Source organism: Nipponia nippon, unplaced genomic scaffold (assembly GCF_047370975.1).
Source record: "Nipponia nippon isolate SJK-2023a ecotype South Korea unplaced genomic scaffold, ASM4737097v1 scaffold_1, whole genome shotgun sequence".
Lineage (NCBI taxonomy): Eukaryota > Metazoa > Chordata > Aves > Pelecaniformes > Threskiornithidae > Nipponia > Nipponia nippon.
The window spans coordinates 70,555,741-70,574,076 of record NW_028262290.1 but is presented as its reverse complement, the minus strand read 5'-3'; the positions used below and the strand labels follow the sequence as shown (position 1 = coordinate 70,574,076).

The window sequence follows — 18,336 nt, the reverse complement described above, 5'->3', positions numbered from 1 at the left end:
AGCAGTGCTTACATTAAGTCAAGGACTTTTCAGCATCTCATACTGCCCTGCCAGCAAGGAGGCTGGAGATGCACAAGAAGCTGAGAGGGGACACAGCCAGGACAGCTGGCCCAAACTGGCCAAAGGGCTATTCCATACCATATGATGTCCTGCTGAACAAAAAACTGGGGGGGCTGGCCAAGGGGCCACGGCCGCTGCTCAGGAACTGGCTGGGCATCAGTCAGCAGGTGGCAAGCCATATTCTTTTATCATTATTTTCCCTTCCTTTTCTGTCCTATTAAATTGCCTTTATCTCAATCCATGAGTTTTACCTTTTTTCCGGTTCTCTCCCACATCCTACTGGCGGGGGGGGGGGGGGGGGGAAGTGAGCAAATGGCTGTGTGTTGTTTAGCTGCCTGCCGGGTTAAGCCATGACAACCTTACACATTGGGTTTTTTTTCTGGGAAACTGGGAATAGGGACAAAAGGGCTAAACTCGAAAAGATTTGTTTTATTTTAATCACATACCGTACTAAAAAGAGCGCTGTATCCAATATGTAAAAATTAGTACTTGATGATACTTTATGCCAAAAAAAGTAGCCTTTGAGTACATTAAAACTACATAAAACACTAATTGCAACACTAAGGCTGTTAGTTTGGAGACAAGACAAACAGTATATGCGGGACTGAAAATTATATTCTACTACTACTATTTAAATTGCATATTCCAGGCAAAACAGGACCAGGGCCCTGTTAAGTGCAAACACATATTCACAATGGCTGCACTGGAGATACCAATGTTAAGATCAGGGAGTAGCAGGGCAAGAGGGGAAAAAAAAAAAAAAAAAAAAATCACACATGTAACATTGTAGACCAACAGACCACAGTGAATGCAAAAGGTTCACCATAAAACGGCCATTAAAACACCATATGAAACAGCCATTAAAACACAAGACATCAAGTATGCTCATTTTGCACAGTTCCAAAGCTCTCTCGGATACCAACAATTTATAATGAAAACCCAAAAGATGTGAACTACGGAGATGCATGCGCAGTATTGTTCATTAAAATGGCCTTCAGATTTTTCCTGTTTCCTCACTTAATTGCTTAAAATTTGATCTTCTTAAACTTAAATACTTAAATTTTAATAAACTTAAATTTTTAAGACCAAAAAGCAGCAGGAATTCCACAGCTGCACTAAAAAAAGAATCTGCAGCTTTTAAATCCCTCAACCTTCAAAAAAACCAAAACAAACAAAACAAAACCACTGCGTGAATTTATGAATAGAGTATTACAGCATTTCAGCAGAGTTCAATTTTTTTTTATTATTAAGTTAAAGCAAACTGAGTATTTTTAAAATGAACCTTCCCAAGGTTACTTTGGGATTCTACCACGATGTTTTCCTCATCGTTAAAAGGTGTAAAAATTTGACTTATCAAAGCAAAATCCTCTTCATAATGGATTTTATTACTGCAAAGGTTTCTCTTCTCCTATGAAAGAATTCAAAATTTGAATCAGTTTTCTTACACAAAATATTTCTGAATTTACAAGCTGCACATACTACAATTACAGGCTGATTTTTCTTTTGGGAAATCAAGAAAATAAAAGGAGGATAAATGGGCAATAAAGGAAAGCAGAATTATAACTTTACACTACAAAACATGAGATTTCCACATATTCCATTTACATTTGATTAGTTTTCTAATGTTACCTAATTCCAATGTTCTGTAACTTGCCCCAAATAAACTTTCGGTAGTAGAAAAGCATGTTTTTCTGGAACATGGTCTCGGTGATATAGAAAAATGATCTGAGCAACTCAACAACATAGGTATCCATCAGCCAGTATAGGAATTTAGCCAAAAGTTCTTCACGGAAACAATGTTCATAGGCAGGAACAAAGTGATCACCTTCAATAAACAATTCAAAGGTAGTTATAGTAAATATCAACTATTGGTATCAGAAAAAAAAAAAAAGAACATACAAACAAAAAACCACACATAACAGACTTTTCTTAGCTTGAGGTTAATGAGAAAAAAAAAAAAAAAAAAAAGGCAAATGCAAACAATTGCACAGATACCGCTCCAAATTTTCACTGGCATAAAATAATGTGACCCAAGCTTAAAGTACAAACATAGAAATTAATTTGCAGTGACAAACTGACATACAGGATACAAATACATGCCATTAGTAGTCCAAAGACTTACTTTCTTCCCCCAACACCAATTGTGCAAGATCTTTAATGCACAAAGGCAAGATTATTGTGAAGGGAAAGGAACAATGGAAATAAGCCTTCTACAATATAAAAATTTAAAAAAAATAATCAAAAGAATGAAAATACTTAGGTATACTGTAAAAATAACAGAATTAAACTGGGCTGACTTGGGGATGAAAATGACATTCAGATTCCCCAAATAAATAAAAAAATAATTTCAGCGTTAGGCTTTATTTCAGACATCCTATACAAAACTTATCGATGCAGTCAAAAAAAAAGAAAATAAATCACCCTAAGTCCATCAGCACTTATGATATTTAGATGGCACAAAAATTATGAACCCAGAACATTCCTAGCTACTGTCAAATTTAAGGCCACACAGGTTTGTAGTGATGTCTGAATATGGGTAAGCAAGCAGGGAATAAAACTTTGTGCTACAATACTGAATTTTTGCCAACTTCCAATAATACTTTTTCTAATTAAATTTAAGAATGGAATTTAGCAAAAAACAACAGGATAATTTAAAGAAATTATACAGAAATATTAGTTTAGCTGCATAGCACAAATCATGATTATGGCACAGATGTGTTAAAAACACTTAATTTTGACACAACAGAGCTGAGGCTTAAAACCAAAACTTATAAAATGGAAATAAGTTTCCAGTTCTCTACCCTGTTTGGTTTTTGTGCACTTCAGGACAGAGACATTTTCATGTATTTACAGCACCTAAGAAAAGACTACCATAAAGAGATAAAACAGCGTTCACTTCAACAGAAGTCAGGCAACATCAATAAAAAAAAAAAAAATCCAATGATTGTTAGAAAAGTCTCTAACTGAAGAGTTGCAATATGCAGTTGTAATACACAAATTAAATCAGGATGTTGGTAAGCAGCTGTCCTGGAACTAAATAATTTGTTTTCTAAATTCTTGACAACAGATGTAAATGATGACTATAATTCAGGGAACTGACAAGAAACCACTACTACTAATTTTGGAGGAAAAAAAATCCCCACCTACAGTGCAGCAAAGCAATTAAATCTGTGTTTAAACTTCAAGCGCAAGGGAGTAGTTTCATGGAAATTAAAAATCAAGCCTATCTGTTGCTTTTCCTGGAATAAGGCCAGAGAATAAGAGGGTATTATGTTTTTTTAAGATAAGATGTTCCAAATGACTACAAACCAACCGTGTATTTTACAACAAAAACCTTTTAAAATATTTAACTCCTCAGCATTTTGAAAAGCATGTTTTTGAGCCTTAGTTTCTGAATAAAGAATCAATATATTTGCTAGTATTAGCAGTTTCTTATGGAAGTGTAACCTCCCCTATTTTTGACATCAGTTCTCAAACATCAGACTTTTTATTTTCCTCCTACATTACAAAGAACCTGTAGTAATTTCAGAACCTTATCGCACCTTTTAAAAAGGAATACCATTTTGAGCTCACATTACTGTAGGATCCAAGTACATTACCAGGTAAGAATAAATACTGCAAACATACCCGTTAAGGAAGTGCACTCTACACTGTATAGATGGAGAGCAGAGAAGCACAGAAAAATGACAGTATGCATCAGATCCTACAGCAATCAGCCACAGAACCACAGCTTCAGTCTGGACTTAAGTCCCAGGATAGTGTCTGAAGAAAGACTTCTTCAAGGAAGCAAGATTTACCCGTCATCATCTGAAAAGGGGACTAAACAGAAGGGATTCGTACAGAATTTGGAGCAAACAGCTGATGCCCTCACGACAGCTTTCAGCCAGGGACCACTCGGTCTGGTGAGCTCTGCACCACCAACTACTCAGCCTGAAGCAGTGCTCAGTAAGGGTCTTTTGTTCCTAGAGAAGGGCTCTAGAAAGGTGACAGATGGTGGGCAACCCCTGTATTGCACGGGTCCCATACTCATGTCTTTCTCACAGGGTTGATGGGGGCGGGGGGAAACCACGCTCTGGGATGAAGGTTCACTCCCATAGCAGAGGAACACATGCCGCTACAAGTGTCTTGATTTGCCTTTAGTTCTTTCTGAAGGCTTACGGTAACCAACAGGCAGATTGCATTTGTTCCTTACGTGTTCAGCTCATACGTCAATGAATTTTCAGAGTTACTACAATTTGCAGGGGAAGGGTGGAAGGAAAAGAGTTTTCTTGAAAGGCCCAGGTTCTGAATTCATGTTTATGAAAATGTCATGCTATTAAACACAAAAAGCATGTGAATGAAAACAATGAAAACTTACGTTTTGGAAGGAAGACAGGCTTAAGTGTTCTTCCACCATCAAATACAAGCACTACCAGGTTTGCTTTCTCAGCTATGATTATCACCAATGAACCCAACAACTCTGAACCCCGTTTCAATACTCTCCCCTTCCCCCCTAGAACGTGAACACCAGTCATCTGACACCCCCGCCACTTAGCTCTTTAATATAAGAAATACCTTTGACTAGACGAAGCCACATGCAGTCATTCACTCTCATCTTCCACATCAACTCCTGCAACGAAAGCTTAGCAAACTTCCCCATGGAAATGAATGCTTTCACATTTTTTAAGAACCGGCACTTGTTATGGTTTGAACCCCACAGCTCAGCGGGGATGACCCGCTCCAGGCACTCCCTCACAAAGATGTACACCTGCCAGTGGCTGCTGTGCTGCTTGAGGAGCTCCCCGAGGGCTGAATCGCATACCTCTCCTGGGCTTTGCTCCTCACTCTGCGACTCCTCACGCACGGATTCTGCAAGGGGAGCGCATAAGTTGTCTGGCACACCAGCGTGACCAGATTCACATCTGCTGCTTGTCACACACTTAGAAGGCTCTTTCCCAAACTGTCCTGCTTGCTCGTGAACCTCTGCTTCCCCAGGCAAGGCTGCCTGAGAAGACGGCTCAGTTTTTCTCACACTGGTTTCAGATATCCAGACAGGGCAATTTTTTTTCAAGAGAACTAAGTAAGGGCACTTTCCATGGTTCTTTAACAGTTTCTGAAATGTAGGTCTCATTTGCCAGTAGCGTTTGGGCAACCTTTTCTTTCTCCAGTTGTGATGTGGCAGACTTTGGTTGTGCTTTTGCTCCAACAGATTTTGGCTTAAGAATATAGTTTCTATAAGCCGTCTTCCACCTGACTGACAGCCCTGCAAGCGATTCAATAAAAACGATTTAGGAAAACATTCTTGGAAACTCCTGCGAGAATACAGAAGAAACTTCCTGTCAATGTACACTGCAGAACGCAAGAGCGTATTTGGTAACTTCTTTGCCAAATGAGCTAGGGGACTTTCCCGCCTTCTGCATTTTGAAGAAACACCCTCCATGGGTTTGATTTGTACAGAATCCAGCTGAGATTTACACATATGCATCTCTACTCCTTTCCTATGGGATTCTGCTTGCGTTTCAATGCTGGACTTTAAAGGTTTGTTACTCTGAACTCCGCGCAGAAAAGAGCTTTCACCTGCCACAAACTTCTTCGCGTCACGAGATGTGTGAACTAAGGAAGGACCAGACATATCACTGTTACTTCTTTGAGAAACGTGCTTTTTTTTAATGAGACTTACAGAATGTGATGCTACATACCCAGTTCCATATCTCTTCGAACAACTTTGGTTTACATCAGGAGTGAGATTACAAGCCTTTTCCTCTCTCACTTTCTCCTCTACTTTTGCTCTCTTAGCTGGAATTTCAAGCTGTTCCCTATCAAGCTTCCTTTTTAAAGATGGTGCCGTAGCTGATAAATACAAACTGGAGCTACTCTGTTTTTCCAGATGTTCAGTAACCATTCTGCTCTGTTCGCTTGCTTTAGAAACAGCTTTTGCAGAATACTGGTAACTGGACACTACGCTTTTTATCTTGTTACTGCTTTTATTTCCCATGCTGGAGACATTAGCTTCAAGTCTTTGCCTGCATTTCCACCAATGCGACTTTGAAAGATACTGTCTGTGAAACATAAGCCTTTTTTGCATATAGTCAAGCAAGCTGCTACGTTTATGCTTTGAAAGCCTTTGTTTAACAAACACTGGGGATGAGTCTACATTATGTGAAATAAGTTCATAAACGGGTTGCCCACAAACTTGGTAACAATTACTAGGGGGAACCAGCATAAAGATTGCACAGTGTTCCAACAAATACATCATCACATCATCCCCTATCCTGCTCAGCAGTGTTTCCCAGAGGCCGCTGATACGAATAGTTTCTGTTGCAGTATTGGGTAGGTAGCTGTATATATTTGAAGACGGCATGATTTGGAAATGAGAACTGTTTTCGTCCAGTAAGGAGTATCCATATGCGAGGACATTCTTCTTTCTTTTTTCACACAGTCTCTGAACGACTCTTGTGATGACTTCACTCTGACTAGATAACTGAAGAAAGAGAGAAAATTAGCTTTGATCACCAACTCTTCCATGAAACACAACATACGCTTTAAATAAACAGATACGCAAGATACACCATCCTGGACATCAGCTTTAGATCAAACCCTTTCAAAGCAATATTAGTAATTTGCAAGTGCCATACCCCCCAAAAAAAAAAAAAAAGCTTTTCAAGCGCACCACAAGATGTTTACATGCAGCAACACGAGCCTACAGCTTTAAGGAAGTCTTTTTAACGTCTGCCCTTTTGATCTTCGTTTTCATGCCCAGGAAACACCCTACGCTACTCTCTTGGCTCCCTCAGCAACCCAGGCTCTGAGGCCTTCAGGTCACTCTGCCCGTAGATACGTGCTCGCACAGGCTCTAACCTCCAGGGAACGAACGCTGATCTTCTCGAGGCCTCCATTTCCTTTTACGTAGAAAGAAAAGTTGAACTAAACGACTCAGTTCACAATTCTCAAACTCACTCAACAAGCTCGCAAAGCTTCTTCCCTACCGTAGCAGGGTTTTGCTCGCGCACACAGTGGCTCCCAGAGAAAAGCGGCCTTTCCTCCCTGAAAGGTTTCTTCTGCTTAAGCGCCGACCCGCAAGCGGTGTTCCCCCCTCTTCTCTACCCTCTCAGAGTGGGAAAGCGGCATGGCTCATTGCCAGTTGCTCCCCGGCCACGCTCGGTGGGTTGGCCCCTACCTCACCGGGCGAGGGGAGAGCCGGGGAGCCCGGGGCACGCAGACCTCCTGGCTACCTACCGCCCACCCGCCGGCACCCGGGCTTTGCTCGCCCGCCCGCGCCCCCAAGAAGAGGAGGGGGGGCGATGATTCCCCCCGCTGCTCCCCGCTGGCTACGAGCGGGCAGCGGCGGGGGCCGGAGGGGGCGGGCGGGGAGGCCCGGCGGGCAGCGGCCACGAGGGGCGCAGGGCCCGGGCCGCCGCCCCCGCGCACGCATGGAGGACAGGAAGCGCGCTGCCCGCCAGCCGGCGCGGGCGGCGGCGCACAGCCGCCGTCTCGGCGGTCCCCGGGACCGACGGCCGCCCCTCGCCGCTGGCGCCAGCCGCCGGGGAAGCCCCGCGCCGCCAGCCGCTGCCCCGGGGGTGGGGGGGGGGGCCTCGCCCCGGGCCCCCGGCAGGGCTCGCTCCTCAGCGAGGGCTGCGCCGCTCCGGCCGCCCCGGGCCCGACGCAGGTGCGAGCGGGCCATCGCTCGCGCCCCTGCCTCCTACCTGCTGGAAGGTGAAGGGCCGGGGGATGGCGCGGGCCCCGCGGGGGACGCACACCAGGCACTGCCCCACGAAGGTCCGGTAGCAGGGGGCGTCGTCGCCCCGCAGCACCTCGGCCTCCCCGGCGCCGCTCTCCCGCAGCCGCCGGATGAAGGTCTCCAGCGGGGCGGCCTCGGCGTAGCACCCGCGCAGCGCGGCCAGCACGGCCGCGAAGGGCTCCGCGCCCGCCATGTTGTGGAGACGGAGCACGCCGCCACCCGGGGCGGCCCCGCGCTCCCCTCCCTCCCTCCCTCCCGCACCGCTACGCTGCGCTGCGCAGCTCCGCGCCACCGCCGGGCAATTGGGAGCCGCTGCTTCAAACGACAAAAAAAAAGTGTTATTTAACCACAACAAAAAAATTAAGAAAACGCCCTCCAAAACCGCGCCCCGGCTGCTCCGTCCCGGCGCCGCCGGGCCCCAACGTGGCCCCGGAGGGGCGGCGGCCGAGGCGGGGCGGGGCCGGGCGGGGCGGGGCCGGGCGGGGCGGGGCGGGGCGGGAGGCCGCTGTCCAGCTCCGGCGCCGCTTCCCTCCTCCGGCGCCGTCCGGTGCGGCCGCGGGCCCGGGCTGGGCCGTCCGTCAGGCACCCAACCGGCGCGGGCTGCCGCCGGTGCGCGGCAGGGCCTCCGGCTCCGGCCGGAGTCGGCCTTTGTCTTCAGAAACACAGCTTTGTAGATTCTCCTCGGTGGGTAACTCATGCTGTGTATTTTCATGGTGCCTGGGATGGTGTGAACTGCAGTCAAGAAAGGCGTTGGAGAAAGTTTTGAAGGTGTTGGAGAAGTTTTTGAAGTGAGTCTTGCTAGTTTATTACGGTAGATTTCCTCTGGAAGAAACCAGGAAGATTCCCTTCCAAGGAACCCCTTTTAGGATCAGCACTCCATAGAGGATCTGTCTGAAATAGGAGCAACTGTAGAAGAGGTTATGGCGGAGGCGAACGGAGTAAGTGGTAAAAATAACCGACTGGCTGGTCCTGGGCTTCTCATCAAACTCGTGAACGCAGAAGCCAAATGGCTTATGGTGGTGTGTAACCTCCTACTCAAAACTTTCCTTGGTATCTGAAGACTTCGTGGTAGCAAACTTGATGCCAGACTGTAAAAGGGATTGCAATGGAGTTCTGCGGAACTGTAGGTCTCTAAGGCTGATGTTTATTCCAGGTAAATTAGCAGAAATAATGTAAGATTATAGGATTAGTAGATGCTGGGAGAAATAGAAGTTGCTTCGTCAACATTGCTCCCATAAAAGGGAGTCCTCTTTGAGTTCTATGAAGGGTTGGGAAGACATGAAAATTAGGGTGATCTGGTTGATATATTCTACTTGAATTTCCAAAAACCTTTGCAAGGAAATGTTATCAATAATAATAAAAAAAAATGCAAGGTTCTGGTACAGATATATTATTGTTAAAAGATAAGAAATAGAAGTAGGGATAAATAGTCAGTTCTTTCAGCTGAGGAAGATCCCCACCAGAGTTCCACATTAGTCTGCACGGCGTAACTTTCATAAATGACCCAGAAGTACTGTAAATAAGCAGTAAGTGGGGAGATTTGCTGATGGGATGAAGTTATTCCAAGCAGCAAGGACACAAGCAGACTAGAAAATTGCAGAACAACTTTACAAGACTGAGTCGTTGAGCAATTGCATGGCAGATGCAATTTAATGCTGATAAATCAAGTATGGCAAGGAGGTGAAACACGTTCCTACCTTCATATATAAAATGATGGGTTCTGAGCTGATTAGTAGCACTCAGGAGTGAGACCCTGCGGTTACATGAAACAAATAGGCATTGTGCTCAGCAGCAGTCAAAAAAGCAAATCACATGTTAGGAATGATTGGGAAGGAATAAAAGGGATGTCATTATGCCATTGCATAAATTCATGGTTTGCCTGCGCCTTGAGTGCAGTTCTGGTCTCTGCATCTCAAAAAGGATGTACTAGAATTAGAAAAGGTTCAGAGAGGGACAGTCAAATGTATGGGACAGTCCTGTATGAGCAATGACATGGTAGGCTGGATCTGGAAAGGGGATAACTTGTTGGGGAAGGGCCAATGCTGCATGCCATGATCCATCTCCTGCTCATTGAGGACTGGCCTACTTTCCTTCTAAAACAATTAATCTCTTCCAGGGAGAAAAGCAGCTCATCTCCTGACATCAGCATGGCTGAGGAGTTAACTCCTTGGCACCTGATGGCCTTCAAGTTGAGGCATTCCTACATCACTCCCAGTTCAGCATTGCCTGCTTGCCAGACTCCTTTACCCCTTGACACAGATGATAGGCAGCAGATGGCACTCCCAAAGGAGGGAGAGTGATAACACCAGAAGGTTTCATGGGACCTCAGCAATGCTGTAACTGAAATATTGCACTGCCACTCCATACAGAAGGGCAGGGGATTTGGAGATGAGGCTGGATTCATCAGCAGCTGCACCTAGGGCAGAGTAAGGTTGATGGCCTTGGTCTGACCTCTGGTGGGTCTATTTTGCATGTATTTCTCCCCTCCCCACATTGCTCCAAAGGTGACGGCACCCTCAACGTAGAATCCGGCGGTGATGTCTAATGCAGCTAGGCATGTGGCAAACACAAGGTTCACTGTTTCCTGTGAGGAACGTGTTCAGGAAGAAAGAAAGAGGAAGAAGAAGAGGAAGAGGAGGAAGACAAAGGGATTAATTCACCTTGAGATGACAACCCGACCCCTGACTGCCACGATGGAGTCCTCCTCAGCAGCCAGTGGGTGGACACTGGAGAAAGCAAGGGCATGAGGGTGAGGAGGACCCTCTGTGAGATCTTGATGTTTAGGGTCTCCTTGAAGAGGTTGACATTGGTCTATGCCTTTCTATCAGTGGATCTTCCTTAGGAGGTGCAGCCCAGGACCAGTGTCCAGGGAAGCAATTGGGTTGTGGTGGTAGTGAAGGACGTGCCCACAGCTGAGAACATGCTGGTTGCAGGCGAGGCTGCAACTATGTGGCCCTAGCTCTGGCGGTAGCAGATCCATGTTCTCAAAGCTGGTTGACATGTCCATTGCAGATGGCTGGGTTGTAGGTGTTGCTGCAGGCTGAATTTCTGAAGAGGTCTCTCGACCCTTTCTACCAACTGTTGCGAAGTTCCTCAGTAAGTCCCTACCTGTGCCTCTTGCTGATGCCTTCGTGGTGGCAATGACCACAGCAGTGGTGGAGGGGGAGAGGAGGGCTGCTGCGGCCAGGATAAGGGGGTCTCTTTCCTCCTGTTTCTTTTTACAGGTACCACATGATTTTCTGTGTGTCTGCCGTTGGGCTGGGGAGAGAATTCAGGAGGGAGTGGGGGAATGAAGTGACATGGAATAGGAATAAAGTTATTTTTTACAAGGGTGAATAAGGAAAAGAATAGAATCACGGAGTCATAGAATAGCTGAGGCTGGAAGAGACCTATGGAGGTGTCTAGTCCACCCCCCTGCTCAAAGCAGGGTCACTTAGAGCTCAGCAGATTGCTCAGTGCCATGTCTAATCAGGTTTTGAATATCCCCAAGGATGGAGACTCCACAAGCTTTCTGGGCAACCTGCTCCAGTGTTTTATCACCCTCAGAGTAAAAAGTTTTTTCACGTTTAAGTGGAATTTCCTGTATTTTAATTTGTGCCCACTGCCTCTTGTCCTGTCACTGTATACCATTGGAAAGAGTTTGAATCCATCTCATTTACATCAGCTATTTATACACTTTGATATGATCCCCACTGAGCCTTTCCTTCCTGGGGCTAAACAATCCCAGCTGCCTCAGCATCTCCACATTGTCAGATGCTCCAGCTCCTTAATCATCTTAGTGGCTGCTAGTGGCAAGTTTGCTGGGCTCACTCCAGTATATCCATGTCGTTCTTGTACTGGGAACCCAGATCTGTACAAATAATGAAGTCACAGTTCTCCTCAACAAAATTTATCCTTCAAGGCATACTTAAATCTTATCCACATCCTGCTTTACGGCCAGCTTCTGTGAAAGGGGGTTACCCTGGGAATGGATGATGATAGTGCAGTGATAAAAATAAAATGCCATTTTTATAATCCAACAGCGAAGTGAAAGGAAATAAGATGTTATGTTTAGGTCTAGCTTCAGTAATGACTGTTTAAAGACACACACTTACTGCAAATGTGTCTCTCTTTTAGAGGTCCCTTTGAGAAGACTGAAAGGAAACTGTTATGAGAAGTGTCACAAGAAGAAGAAAGGTGTCTTTCAAAAACCTGAAGCTGTGTTCAAACAGAAAAGTAAAAAACTAATAAAACAAAATCAGAATAGTTTGATGACTAACTTTCCAAAGCTGAAAGAAACATCAAACATCGGCAGTGGGACAGCTTGCCAGGAAGCCCCATAGTGTAAAAGTAGAGAAGGAACACTTAGGGCAATCGTGGCAATACTGATGAAATTACATAAGGAACTTGAGAGGGGTCCTGTATCAAATCTTTGCACACAGCGTGATCTGTCTCAAGCTCAAGTACTACGAATTATGTTGTTCAATAGAGAGGAAGTGTTCAAAAATCATTGAGTCTCCATGATCAGACGGTATCTACCAGTGAGTTTAAGGGAACTCAGTGACTGAACAACTACCTGTATCACGCCTGAATGTTTTGATATCACAAGCCGTGAAAATATGATGCCAAGGATCCCAAAGGAGATCGTGGGGACTACCTAGCAGTAAGTCTGAGAACTCTGCTGTGGAAGTTGACTACCTCCATAACAGAGAATGGATTTAGTGAACGCATTGATAACTATGGCATATTGGAGGAGTCAACATTACATTTGCTGAGGATGAGGTTATATGGTACGGAATGGTCAGTTCAGGTCAGCTGCCCCAGCTGCATCCCCTCCCAGCCTCTTGCCCACCCCAGCCTACTCATTGTGGGGGCAGAGTGGGAAAAAGAAGTCTTGACGCTGTGCAAGCACTGGTCAGCCATAGCCAAAATGTTGGTGTGTTGTCAACACTGTTAGTCATGGATTCAAAGCACAGCACCGTACAGGCTGCTGTGAAGAAAGGCAACTCTGTCTCAGCTAGACCCAGCACAGTTTGTCAGAGTAAGACCCCTTAATGATCCATCACTTCCATCAGTCTGAGTCATCACTGACTGGGTGATCTTCAGCCAATGTGGCTGACCTTGGTCCCCGTCTCACCCTGAGGCTGCTGCTTGAGCTAGATCCGTACAGTCATATGCTGTTAATCAAGGACATCCCTCCAGTTTAACGAGCTACTCAGTGTAACCCCTTTTTCGGGCTCCCATACCTGTCACGGCTTTCACCTGCTGTGGAATGAAGCTTTCCATAACAGTGACTTGCTCTCTTCTCTGCTCGGCTGCATCTTCAGCCTTAGTTGCCTTTACAGTGGTCTTGCTGACTGGAGGTGCCATTTGTTTCTCTGGCCGGCTTCCTGAGTTACAGAGCTCATCTTGCAGCAGGGCATGTGCTGTGGGGGAGCAAGCCCTTTCTAGCACTATTACTATTACAGTTACCAGACTTAAACGGGTCTGGCTCTTCCCACGTGTCTTCATCCCAATCCTTTGGATCAGGACTCTCCCTGAGAGTTGCAGTGGTCCCTTCTCCTCCTTTTAACTGCTTTTTCCAGGCCACTGTGTGTCTCTCGCAGTGTGCGTGATGGTCCCTGAACGGTGTGTCTCTGTTCTCACACCAGCCCCAACCTTTCTGTTTGAGTCAGCTTCTCCCTTCTTGCCTGTTGCTCCTTGAAACAGATGTTTAGCCCTTCCTTCTCCTCCTACATTTGCCTCCTCAGAGTCATGGTGTTCATTGCGTCAGACACACCCTGTGCTGGTCAAACTTTGAACTTTTCTCTTCAATTCTGTTTAATCAATGTTTAGTGTTGCTTTTCACCCCTCAGTCCCAATATTTCCTCCACAAACTCTTTGATCCTTTTCTCAGCCTCTTGGCTGACAGCCAGCCATGCCCAAGTGCAATATACTTTGCTCTTCCTCGGGCACACTCTTCCTCACTGTCTCACGCTGCCTTTCAGTAGTAGAGAGTTTGAAGAGAAATTAATTTTCCATGTGTGCTGGTTTTGGCTGGGATAGAGTTAAATTTCTTCACAGTAGCTAGTATGGGGCTGTGTTTTGGATTTGTGCTGGAAACAGCCCAGGTAACACAGGGATGGTTTAGTTACTGCTGAGCAGTGCTTACACAGAGTCAAGGCCTTTGCTGCTCCTCACCCCACCCCACCAGCGAGGAGGCTGGGGGTGCACAAGAAGCTGGGAGGCGACACGGCTGGGCCAGCTGACCCCAGCTGACCAAAGGGCTATCTCATACCATATGACGTCATGCTCAGCATATAGAGCTGGGGGGAGGCTAGCGGGGAGGCTGGTGCTCAGGGGCTGGCTGGGCATCAGTCGGTTGGTGGTGAGCAATTGTTTTCATTTGCATCACTTGTCTTTCCTGGGCTTTATTTTCCTCTCTATTAATTTTTTTCTTCCCTTTCTTTTCCTTCCAATTTTATTTTTTAATTATTATCTCTTTTTAATTATTAAACTGTTTTCATCTCAGCCCACGAGTTTGTTTCCCACTTTTATCCTTCCGATTCTCCCCCCGTCCCACCAGAGTGGGGCAGGTAGCAAGTGAGCAGCTGTGTGGTGCTTAGTTGCTGGTTGGGGTTAAACCACAACACCATGGGTTCAGTCCCTACTGAATTACTACTTTGTGCAAGCTCACACTGTGTTGACATGCCTCTGTTCATGCAGATGAGACTCATAAGTTTTGAGACCTCCGCACAAACTCGTTCCCTCTGGCGCAGATCTCTTTGTAGCCCAGGTGTAGTCTGTCCGGTTGCTCTCAGGCTTTGACTCCTACTTTAGTGCTGAAGATGCCTGCATCATCCACCAATTTGCATCCAAATTTACTCTGCCTAAGTGCAGCATCCGTGACCTTGTTACATGGGAAAGGTAGAGCAGAAAATGTGTGCACAGTTGGCTCCCTAAAATTTTTATTTTCTCAATACTTTACATCTCAGTGGGTTATTTTTTTTACTATATGAATGCAGAGCCTGCAGTAGCAAAAGGTGACTCAAAAAGCAATGCTCTTCCTTTACCGGAGGGGCGGGGAACCTGCTGGCAGTGAAGAGGTGGTGTTGATCAGACACAGTGTCCTTGCCTGGGGTTAATGCGGGAGCATTCTCTCCCTGTTATAAAATTCTTTCCTGTTCTTGCAGGGGGCTCTTGGACCATCTTTTATGCCTTGTAATCCTCTGCATTTTCACCATATATGGGAGGTTTTTCAAATGGGTTCTTTGTTTCATTTTTGCGTCCAGAACCTTGTTCTACCCAGCCCCTTGGATGGCATTCCTCGGTGACCATTAATAGACCATTTGCAGTTTATGTATCTGTTCTTGGGTGGTGGGAACTCTGCTCTCAGTCCTATGCTTGTACCCCCGGGGGAGGCCAGCTGTGTAAGAAACAGTAAGTGTAACTCAACTTTAATATCCTAACCCTTACACTTAAATCCAAGCTCACAAACCTACAGCACAGTGTTACCATACAAGAAAAGGCTTGTCTCATTATACATGAGTATTTGAGGGAAGGAGAAAGAAAACCAGCATTTCCCTGCAGAGGCTGCTTGGTACCTGCCACCAACCAGGAGCACTAGCAAAAAAAGTGCCTTCTCAGGGTTACATTTGTATGTGTAACGCTGTACACGTGCTCTAAGTTTGCTCAGTTTGTGTTTGTGACTCGTTGTGCCAGAAGGCAGAAGTGTAGGCTGCCCGACAGCCCAATGTAAAGCAAGTCCTGCCCCCGTGGCAGTGGGATGAGAGTCCACGCACGCTAAACCTTAGTAGCGTCCAGAAATGGTCCAGTGGTAGATGAGCTCTGCGTGCTAGAGTCTAATTCTGCTCCTATAAACAAAGCACTTTTCTCAGCATTTACTCTTGGCCTTGGTGAACCGAGGTGTGACTATCTCACTTCAAAGACGGTCCATTCTGATAAGAAATTTTCAGCCTAACCCTAAAAAAGAGTTGTAGTTGGCCGTTGAAGAAGGGAATATCCTTTCACTTCTCTGCTGAGTCCTTTGGAGCTCTGCCCCAGTACTGTGATGCCAGGATACGGTCCCAAGAAAGAACTATGGAGCTACATTTAACCTGGGAAAAAGATGCTGGGGAAGAGTAATCTGAAAGAAGCAAAATATACGATCCTGCTGATAGCTGAATGTAAGAACAGATCCTTCAGCTGGTCAAATCTTCAGCAGAATGACATAATTGTTTTGTATATGAACTAAATTAGCGTTTGCCACTGGGAGACTTCCAGTCAAAGACTGTGCTTCCTTTAGAAATGCAGAAGTCAGCAGAAAAGAGCAGCTTTTTTAAGATTGTTGCAGAGTGAGAATAGCTGTAGCTGATTAGCAGGAGAAGACCCCAATCCTTTCTGAAATCCTGGGATAGAAAACTAGAAAGTCTAAGGGACTTGTTTGGCACTCCAGCTAGAGGTATTTATAAGCAATCATTTAAAAACACAGCATAACCAAAGAACACTTTCTTCTTTTCCCCGCTCCCTTCCCCAAAAGGGATGAATGTGGTTTTGTTCCCTTTTTGTAAGCAACAGCTACTTCTTGAAATTCTAATTCTGTGAAGTGACAGGTTGAAGAAAGCAGTAGTGAAGGACATGGATGCTCGCAGAGCCTTGTATCTTCGTCTGCTTTTCGAACTGCTGTTCAGTGGAGGTTTTTGATAATAAGCAAACAGATCCATCATGTACTGCTGTTGCTTGCACATTTGGCATAACTAAAGAGGATCAGAGGTAGCCTGCATAAGGCTGCAGAGCAACGCTTACTGTGTTCCAGGGATAATGGAGTCAAGGTCTGTGACTGGGATTTTTTCAGATTGCATGGTCCTCTGACACTAATCTTCTCAGATACCCAAGTTTAAGAAATCAGAGTCAGCTTGGAAACACCACAAATTCCTGGTTCAAGTTTTTTTTCCTCCTATGTATCTTTGTAATGACTTCTGGGATGCAGAGAGGGTGAGGCTAACCAATTCTTTCTCAAGCAAGTTGATGAAGGGTTTGTTGGGTTGAGGTTTTACCAGATGAAACACTGCTTATTCCTTTCTATTCTCATGGTCAGCACTAGGCAAATGAAAGGCCTGCTTCTGATGGCAACTAAACAGCCGATGTAGCAAGGGTTGAGAATTTCAGTACAGGAAATGTAAACTGCTAAGTCCAGTTGGAAAAGTAGAGGCTATACTCCAGCAGATCCTGGGGAAGTCAGTCCAAACTAGGTACCTGCAACGACTCTTTGAGCTGAAGCTTGCAAGTGATGCAGATGGGAGGTTGCAGGGCAGCGAGGAGGCAAAGCGTGCTGGATAGCTGCCGCCGGCTGGCCGCCAGCCAGGCATCGGGCGTTTCGCGGCGCTGAGCTGGAGCTGTGCCAGGCCTGGAGTTCTGAATGGAGCTTAGAGCGTAGCTGCGATTCCCAAGTCTATGCTCAAGGGCTCTTGCTTCAGCGGCCAGGTGGTTAGCTGGACCAGAGCATGCAGATGAACCACTGCAATGAAACATCTACCCGGCTTTAGGCTGCTCAACACAGACTAACAGGCGGCTAGAGACTGCTAAAGGCAATTAATGCCTAATAAAAACATTCAGAGTGAACTTTTCGAAGTCTAAACTAAGAGTAAGATGGATGAAAACCTGGGAGACATCACAGTTCCCCCTCTGTACTAAGAGGAAATTCTTAAATGTGTCTATAATTGCAGGCGTGCAAGACTCCATTAGTGCCAGAACAGAAAGGAAAACAAATCATCATAAAGGCAACCATCAAAGAGCTCTGTCTTAAGTTAATAAGGATTGTGGAGCTGTGGATGACTGAGGAGAACGTTAGGGGCCCAGAACGGAGAGGCTGGTACACACTATACCCGAAACAGCTTGCAAGAAGTTTTATGGGTACCATATGGGAAGGACTAAAAGGAGAGAGTACTGCCAAACAGAAAGCTGGGAGGAGAAGGGGAGAAGCTATCCTATTCTTTAAACCGAACATAGGCAGACATGAACCAGAATCCCCCAGTGTTAAAGTGTTTGTCTTTTGAATCTAAAGTGTTTTGTTCCTTTTGATGCATCAGGGTGGGGGTTAGGATAAAAAAAAAAAGACAATACAGGATTTTTGGGGACCCGATATTAAAAGGAGCAGTAAGAAATAGGAGAATTGCATAAAGGAAAAACTGGAGCAAACTGATTAGCTCCAGATATCCTTAAGAAGGAGCAGTCATATTTAACGCAGACGGATGAAAACATGGGAGACATCACAGTTTCCCCGCTGTACTAAGAGGAAATTCTTAAATGTGTCTATAACCACTGGAAAAGTGCATGGATCCTTGCAGGTACAGAACCAAGCCTCTCGTAGCCTAAGAGGGGAAGCAGTCAGAGACTGTCGTTGGGCATCAGGGAAAGCTGGGCTCTTTCTGGCTTTATTTCTCAGCTCCTACAGCTAGATCTATTCCCTCAGGCAGTTTTACACAGGACTGTCAGGAAAGCCTGATTAGTCTGTAAGGGGCAAGGTGGGGAAGATGCTGTGCTGGTACTGGGTATCCTCCCGAGGTGCCTTTACGCCTGCGTTATTTTAGACCTTATGATAT

At 45.7% G+C, this 18,336-nt stretch overlaps 1 protein-coding gene across 2 annotated transcripts in view; it reads right to left on the bottom strand.

The window, feature by feature from the left end:
- TERT (telomerase reverse transcriptase) overlaps window positions 1-8,094 on the bottom strand; it is a 39,675-nt gene extending 31,581 nt beyond the window's left edge. For both annotated transcript variants that reach the window (XR_015705097.1, XM_087759013.1), the window contains exons 1-3: window positions 7,743-8,094; window positions 4,615-6,520; window positions 1,690-1,885 (exon numbers count right to left, since the gene is read on the bottom strand). Coding sequence is in view for 1 of the 2 variants with exons in the window: in XM_087759013.1 (XP_087615139.1) it covers window positions 1,690-1,885; window positions 4,615-6,520; window positions 7,743-7,970 (2,330 nt within the window). In the remaining variant the exon portion in view is untranslated. The remainder of the gene's footprint in view (window positions 1-1,689; window positions 1,886-4,614; window positions 6,521-7,742) is intronic.
- Window positions 8,095-18,336: the final 10,242 nt, after the last annotated feature.